At 42.3% G+C, this 7,500-nt stretch overlaps 1 protein-coding gene across 1 annotated transcript in view; it reads left to right on the top strand.

The window, feature by feature from the left end:
- Nucleotides 1–7,500, top strand: part of rasa2 (RAS p21 protein activator 2) — a 93,508-nt gene that overhangs the window by 38,403 nt on the left and 47,605 nt on the right. The window contains exons 6-8 of the mRNA XM_063205735.1: nucleotides 3,666–3,749; nucleotides 5,561–5,633; nucleotides 7,093–7,166. Coding sequence (XP_063061805.1) covers nucleotides 3,666–3,749; nucleotides 5,561–5,633; nucleotides 7,093–7,166 — 231 coding nt within the window. The remainder of the gene's footprint in view (nucleotides 1–3,665; nucleotides 3,750–5,560; nucleotides 5,634–7,092; nucleotides 7,167–7,500) is intronic.

Below are 7,500 nucleotides of genomic sequence, written 5' to 3'. Positions count from 1 at the left end.
TAAAAAGGTTTGTCCACACAGTTACAGAGGCATAATTCACATGCATACCCCCATAATTCACCCCATTACACCAGCCAAACGCACTACTATAAAATAAAATAACACCAGACATTTAATAATGCACTTGTCATTGCCTGATTACAGCAAATTCATAACACCGAGTCTTAACAGTTAACACTTTAACACTTACTGCATTGTAAGCAACATTATACTTCAGTGTGTTGGTCCAGTGGCAGCTGTGGTCTAATGGTGAAGTAGTTGGTCCTTGGATCATGGGCTCACAGGTTTAAATCACACCCTTGCCTGTATGGAGAATTTGTATCCCTCCACCTTCATATTATCCATGGTAGCAGCTAGCAAGCTAAATTTGTCTGTTAAATGAAATGCAGTGTAATACACCCTCCAATTAATTCATACTCTGGTCTCTGGCATTATGAGCATCATCTCATTTTACTTCAGCATGCCTTTGTGTGAGCTGCTCTCTTCCCTCTGCCTGTGAAGACTACACTTCATAGGTCCGCCACTATTTTTTGTGCTCTCTATCTTTTTTACTTTACCTGTATGCTGCTGTACTCTGTACTGACCCCACAGACTGTACTTGCTTGAATGTGCTCCTTGGAAGTTGCATTGGTCAAAAGTATCTGCTAAATGTAAAGATGGCTTAGCCACTGTCCTGTGAGGTAGCCAACAGCCGTATACCCAGAGAGCTTTGCTGCTGACCTGACATGAAGCCAGCACACCACAGAGAGCAAACTCGGGGTTCAGGGCCAGCCCAGGTGACGTAGTGGGTTAGCTCAGGTCAGGTCCCCAAAGTGCGTGATGTCATTCCTCAGCCTCTACTGACGACTTTCGCATGTGCTTGTATATCCATGTGCAGTTAGTATATGCAAAATGTTTTGTCATTTTATCCCCCAATTATGGTGGAGTAACTCAAACACTGAGCAGTGGCGTTGTAAGCGCCACTCTACTTCCACACTTCAACATCTCGTCACATACTGTATCCCGCTCTCTGTCCTCTGGAAGACAGCTTTGCCGTTGAGCTGTCAGCTGGCCACCAAACTAAACGTGTTTGCTAAAAGTGTAATGTTGTGTAAGCTGTACTGTAACATACTGTGTTCGCCAGCACTGCACCACTACACCATTACACCACCAGTCTTCGATATGCACCAGTACTCTTCCAGACTGTTCTAGTGTTTCTGTCCTCTGCCAGCTTTTCCACTGACCTGCCAGGGTTAGCCAGGTAGCCAGAGAGCTTTTCCACTGACCTGTCAAGTAGCCAGCGAACCACAGGGATCAGGACGCGGGGCCATCCCAGGTGATGTAGTGGGACGTGTCAGGTCCCCATGCTTACGGCTGTGTTATGCTCTCGTACGTAGCACAACGAAATGAAGCATTCCTTGTTGAAGCAATAAATTACATTTAAAATAAATAAATAATAAATATTAGAAAAGCACTTGCAAAACTATGCTTTAGTCGTATAATTTAGTGCAGAAATGGCCGCCGGGCAAAAGCTGTCCATTTGTTCTGGTTTTCATGGACAACCGTCCTGGGAGTTGTGGGTAGCCAATGTGTCTGCTACATGTAGTGTGGTGTAATGTACCTCAACTGTGAAGCCGTGATTCATACTCCAGTGGCTAGCACGTTTTTAGCACCATTACATTTCAAGAATTTTTGGGGGGCTTTTTGGCCTTTATTATTACAGGACAGTGTGAGAGTAGACAGGAAATAATTGGGAGAGAGAGATGGGGCAGGGCCGGGAAATGACCCCTGCCGGATTCGAACCGGGGTGAGCCACCAGGGGAAGGTGCAGGGCACAGGGCCAGAACAGGTGAGGTGTGATGTAGCGGGTCGCCTCAGGCCGCCGTGGCTAGGGATACCTGGGGTGAGTTTCTCAAAAGGGAAGTTGTTATCCTGTTAGCAACTTCGGTAGTTGCCAATGGGAAAATGCATTGAAAGCAACAAAGTAGCTAATGTAGTAAGCAACTTTGGTTTCGAGAAATTCACCCCTGCTGACCACCTGCTGCTGGGGTCATGCTCTGCTGCTAGCCATGCGAAAGGACGGAGGCTCAGGTTAGGTGGCTTGGGTTCACAGGACTAGCACCGGCTTAGCACGGCTAGCAGAGGTCAGATGGTTACGACGCTGCTACCTACCTGCTATAGCGGTTCAAGGCAGTTTGCGGGAGTGTGTGGGTTTGTGTGTGTGTGCATGTGTATGTATTTGATATTTGATATGTGCAGAGATTTTAGCAAAATGGTCAATATGTTAGTGGTCAAGGAAATGCTTGACAATCCAGGAAATGCTGGACGACACTCCATAATGTCCGCAATGTGCGAATAAATGTTCATTTATGGAAATGATAGTAATGTTTCATTTATAGTGAGACTTCAGTGAAACCGTCAAACCATCCGTTACAGCATGTAAGGCTGTGTGTTTACTCCATGCTGTTAGGGTTAGGATTAGAGATGGCTATATATAGTGTTACTATGAGTACATAACGTTGGATGTTGTTGTGCATTTTGTTACATTGAATCAACATAATCAAGGACATTTTAACAGGAGCAAGTGAAGAGTTCAGATGCAAAAACCCCTAAGTGCCTTTTCAGAAAATAATCTTAATTCATTTTTATTTAATACAAAGCTATCAAATTTGCATATTTTTTTTTTATTTATGTAATATAACTATTGATATGTATTTTCAAGTACATAAATGTAAACCAAACCAACAACAGGGTTCTCTAAAAATATAGAAGTGCAGGTCTTGAGAAATGGAGTTAGGGGGTTTTGCATCTGAACTCTTCAAGTGTTCCTTCATTTGAGTTTATAACAAGCCAAACTGTGCTATAATTATTGTATATTTCATTCAGAATATTTTCTTGATCTGCATTCATTTCATGTGTGCTGAGGTGCATTAGAAAAAAAAACCTAAAGAATATTGGTATTAGACATGTTTATGTATTGCCAGTTACACTTGAGATACAAAAGTAGGTACACATGTTAAGCAATGTAATGTTTTTTATGGTGTTTTCGTTACATACTGTAAAACAGTACAAGCCAGTTAAACGTAAAAAGGCAAGTTGCCTGAAGTTTGTAAGTTAACTCAACTCTATGTGTAACTCAACTCAAGGCTTTTCAAGTTGAGTTAACTTACAAACTTAAGGCAACAGGGCAACTTACTTTTTTACGTTTAACTGGCTGCAGTTTTACAGTGCAGTTTTACAGTGCACCTGAATTAGACAAATTAAGTAGTGCCATTATGCAATAGCCACACCTCAGGAGCAGTGGCAGCCTGTCCTGTCCCGTCATGACATTATTAGGAGCAGCCGAGTAGTAGAGCACCTGGGGCCTCAGCACGATTATCTGATGACTTTAACATGATCTGACTAATGGCTGTCCTTCTTGTCCTTGTTTCTCTTTCTCTATCTATTGCTCTATCTGGTTTCTCTTTCTGTTTGTCTCTTTTCTGTCTCTCCCCTGTCCATCTCGCCTTTTTATCTCTTTCTTTCTCTTCGTCTCTTTCTTTTTCTCTTAATCTCTCTCTCTCTGTCTCTCTCTCTGTGTCTGCCCATCTGTCTTTATTATCTCTTTCTCTCTCTTCGTCTCTTTCTTTTTCTCTCTCTCTCTCTCTCTTCATCTCTCTCTCCTCCTGCCCCTCTCCTCTCCACAGGATAATCGCGTGCCAGGGCCTGCCCCTGATCAGTGGGCAGAACTGCGACCCATATGCCACAGTCACCCTCGTTGGCCGCACCAGGTAACATCTGCCAACCCCGACATCCAGATGAGATCACCCGCCACCCCATAACAATCAGGCCTCTCGTGCCAAGCAACCTCCTAGGGCAGCCATCTGCCACCCGTGCCAAACCCAGGCCGTCATCCTCCTCCTTCCCCTCAAGAAATCCAAAGATGCACCTGTATTTGTAGTTCTCACACCCCAGGGGGAAGGCTAATATACCATTGATTAAAAAATCAGTGGGAGTAAATACACCCTAGAACAGTGGTTCTTAACCTTTTTTCCTTAAAGCACCCCCTTTTCTGTGCCGAAGACAAGCCGCGCACCCCCAACACAAACATCCGCACATGTATATGGCCTACTATATACTATATGCACTAAAAAGTGTTTTAAGTGATTCATTACAATGATTCTTGCTTGAGACATCAATCAATACCTTAAAATGGGGACAATAACATATTATAATTTGGTCTTAATTTGACCTAACTATAATGTTTGCAAGCATAATTTAAGTCACAACCTCAACACAAACAAAATTCTGTGCACCCCCTGGAATCTCTGGCGCACCCCCAGGGGGTGCCCGCACCCCAGGTTAAGAACCACTGCCCTAGAAGATGTTATAAATGGATTTAACTCTTAACTTCGCATTATTTTTACTGTGTACCTCCAAGACACAAGCTGTTTGTTTGTGTATGCCTATGAAGGTGGAATGATGTAGTAGTGAAGCTAAAATAAAAAAGAAAGCTGTATTACCTTGGCTCTCTTACCACTGAGTCAAGGCATGGCTCAAAAACACATTCAGGTCATTAATTAAGTGTTCAAATAATGTTGAGACAAAAGAGCTGGAAATGGGATTTCAAAACAGTGTGTTGAAATGATTGATGAGCTTTTAAAGGGGAAAAAATTGGAAAAAAACATTCCAAGCAAAAAAAATGGATGGAAATTGTGTAATGAAAATAAATTTAGAGCAACATTGAGCATAATGGAAGCCAAGAAACCCAGATAATTATGCAACAGAATGTACTGTGCTAGCTTAGACACCTTTTCAGAATCCTTTACATGTAACCTTCATAAATCCATATAGGATGTCGCATGGAAATCACCTTACACAAATATGTTGGCCCTAAGGGACAGCAGTTGTGTCCATAAAGAGAAAAAGGTCACTGTATGCATAGGTTGCAGAGCTGTGACCTCTACAACTTGTCATTTATTTAGGATTATTTGTTAATCAGGTGGCCAGCCTACAGAGAGGAACACCAGGTTTGATTCTGTGAAGAAAATATATGTGTTTTTAAAACAATACCTCCCCTTCAGTTCTATATATATATAGTACAGATTTCAATGATAATTACTAGTTTAGAAGTAGACATAGCACATCCAGATTAAGATAATGGCTTAAAGTACAGGAGAAAGATTCAACTCGATTATTTAACGTGTGGTTTACCACGGAGGGGATGGCCAATAAGTTAAGTTATTCAAAACCAACACTAAATAGTTTCCAACATCCTAGTAGTATTTTGTGAACCAGTAACAGCCACTTCTGATTTAGTTTGGATTCGTGTTGATTTCTGCCGGTATGAGTTAATTACACAAAGCCAGTTTGGAGGATTGTCCATCTCATGTGCAGTGTCAGATGAGTGCTAATTCCACTTCAAATATGTAGGGCATCCAAAAGACAAAAAAACGACTTCATACTGCTTTAAATGTCTCTGGGATAAGAGCTATGAGATAAGCTAAATTACAAACACAGAAAGTATTATTATTATATGGGCAAGAAATAACAAATAGTGTGGTGGTTGTCAAGGGATCACCGTATTATTTTTCTCACTCAGGAATGACCAGAAGAAAACAAAAGTGAAGAAGAAGACAAGTGACCCCCAATTTGAGGAGACATTTTATTTTGAGGTATTTGAGGTCTGTCTCTCTCTCTCTCTCTCTCTCTCTCTCTCTCCCTCTGTCTGTCTCTCTCTCTCTCTCTCTCTGTCTGTCTGTCTGTCTCTCTGTCTCTGTCTCTCTCCATTCTTGGATTTCCCTCCCATATTTTTAATGTATATTTTGTCCACATTTTCTCTACCTTCTTCTCTTTTCTTTAATGTTTTCCTGTTCTCCCTGCTCCCTATTTTCCTGACCCTCCTCCATTTGCACCCTCTTTCTCGCTCTCTGTCAGGCTTCCTCTCAAACACATTCACACATACATTTGCATACTTGTACACACACACACACACACACACACACACACACACACACACACACACACACACACACACACACACACACACACACACACACACACACACACACACACACACACACACACACACACAGAATTCTCACGCTTTTTCCAGTGCTGTTTGCCTGCCTGACTGACTGACAGCGTTTATCGCCCTCTGCCTTACGTTACCAAGCATTGGTAACTCAGTAAATAAGAGGGAGTCAATCAGTGACCATGTAGCGTACGTAAAGAGGCCAGGTGCCACTGACCTCAGGCCAGTGGAAGGGGCCATTTGAGGTCAGATGTTACTGGCCACTTAAAATACATCCGAGGGCCATAAAAGTCCTCAGAGGGCCGTATTATGAAAACAAACCAGGATTTCCCCCTGCACTTTAGGCCTATATTGAAGGCAGCTACCTTTAAAACAGCCCCACCTTCTCTAGGACCCCTGGAGTCTAACTTACTTGTATTGCAAATGTAATTTCTTATATTCCTTTACAAAATATGTAATATTTCATGTGAAGCTGCATAACATTCAAATCATATTGGGGGCCGGATAAAACAACCTAAGGGCCGCAAACGGCCCTCGAGACAGAGGTTCCCCACCCCTGGGCTACAGGTAGCGACCCATAGAAGATGGCTCTAGCCTTGTGTTCTAGCCTTGCTAGGAAATGAAAAGCCCAGTGATTGGATACTCTTTGGTGAACTCCGCACAGTACCTAATCACCAGGCGTTTCACGTCTTAGCAAGGCTAGAACACTTGACAATGAGAAGTAGCCATGACCTGTTAGCCTGTGTTAGCCCAATGTAAACGGCAGGATTCTAGGAACTGCCCATAGCTCGATAAATGCATTTCTTGTAATAGAAACATTGTGACAGTATAGAATAGGATTTTTTTGTTGAATTAAAATACGTAAGTGGGTGAAGGAATGGGGGTGGAAATTGGGACTTACATTTTATCTGTGAAGATTTTTCCAGGTGATGTTATCCAAAGGGTTTAGCAGTCAGAAACAATATGTACATATGAGATTGAAACCTGGTTGGTATTTGGTTGGTATTTTATCTGGGAACTGTCCTTAGTTGTACCATGTGTGGGGTGCAAGGCCTCGGGATACGTGTGGTAATCAGTTTGACCTTTGTGGCTCTCCGTAGGTCACGCGCTCAAGCAGCTACAAGAAGTCTCAGTTCCAGGTGGAAGAGGAGGATATTGAGAAGTTGGCGATCAAGTAAGTTTGTTGTTATCAGTTGTCCCTCACACACCTCCTATCCTCATTCTCAGCCTCTCTCCCTTTTGCTCTGCTTGCTATTTTTAATAGTTTTTTTCAGAGTGCATTACACAGACATATGCATTTTTTCTGTTGAATTGCTACAGAATGTGGGGCTTTTTCTTAAAGGTGCACTGTGTAATATTTTAGTTGTTCATTTCCAGAATTCATGCTGCCCAGTCGCAAATGTTACCTTTCTCACAAATTCTTACCCCCGCTATTCAATTCTAAGTATTCATTATGACTGGGAAGATTGCATTTTTCATACATGAAAAGATTAATCTTTTCCATGTCT

Source organism: Engraulis encrasicolus, chromosome 8 (assembly GCF_034702125.1).
Source record: "Engraulis encrasicolus isolate BLACKSEA-1 chromosome 8, IST_EnEncr_1.0, whole genome shotgun sequence".
Taxonomy (NCBI): domain Eukaryota; kingdom Metazoa; phylum Chordata; class Actinopteri; order Clupeiformes; family Engraulidae; genus Engraulis; species Engraulis encrasicolus.
This window is presented reverse-complemented; position numbering and strand designations above follow the sequence as displayed.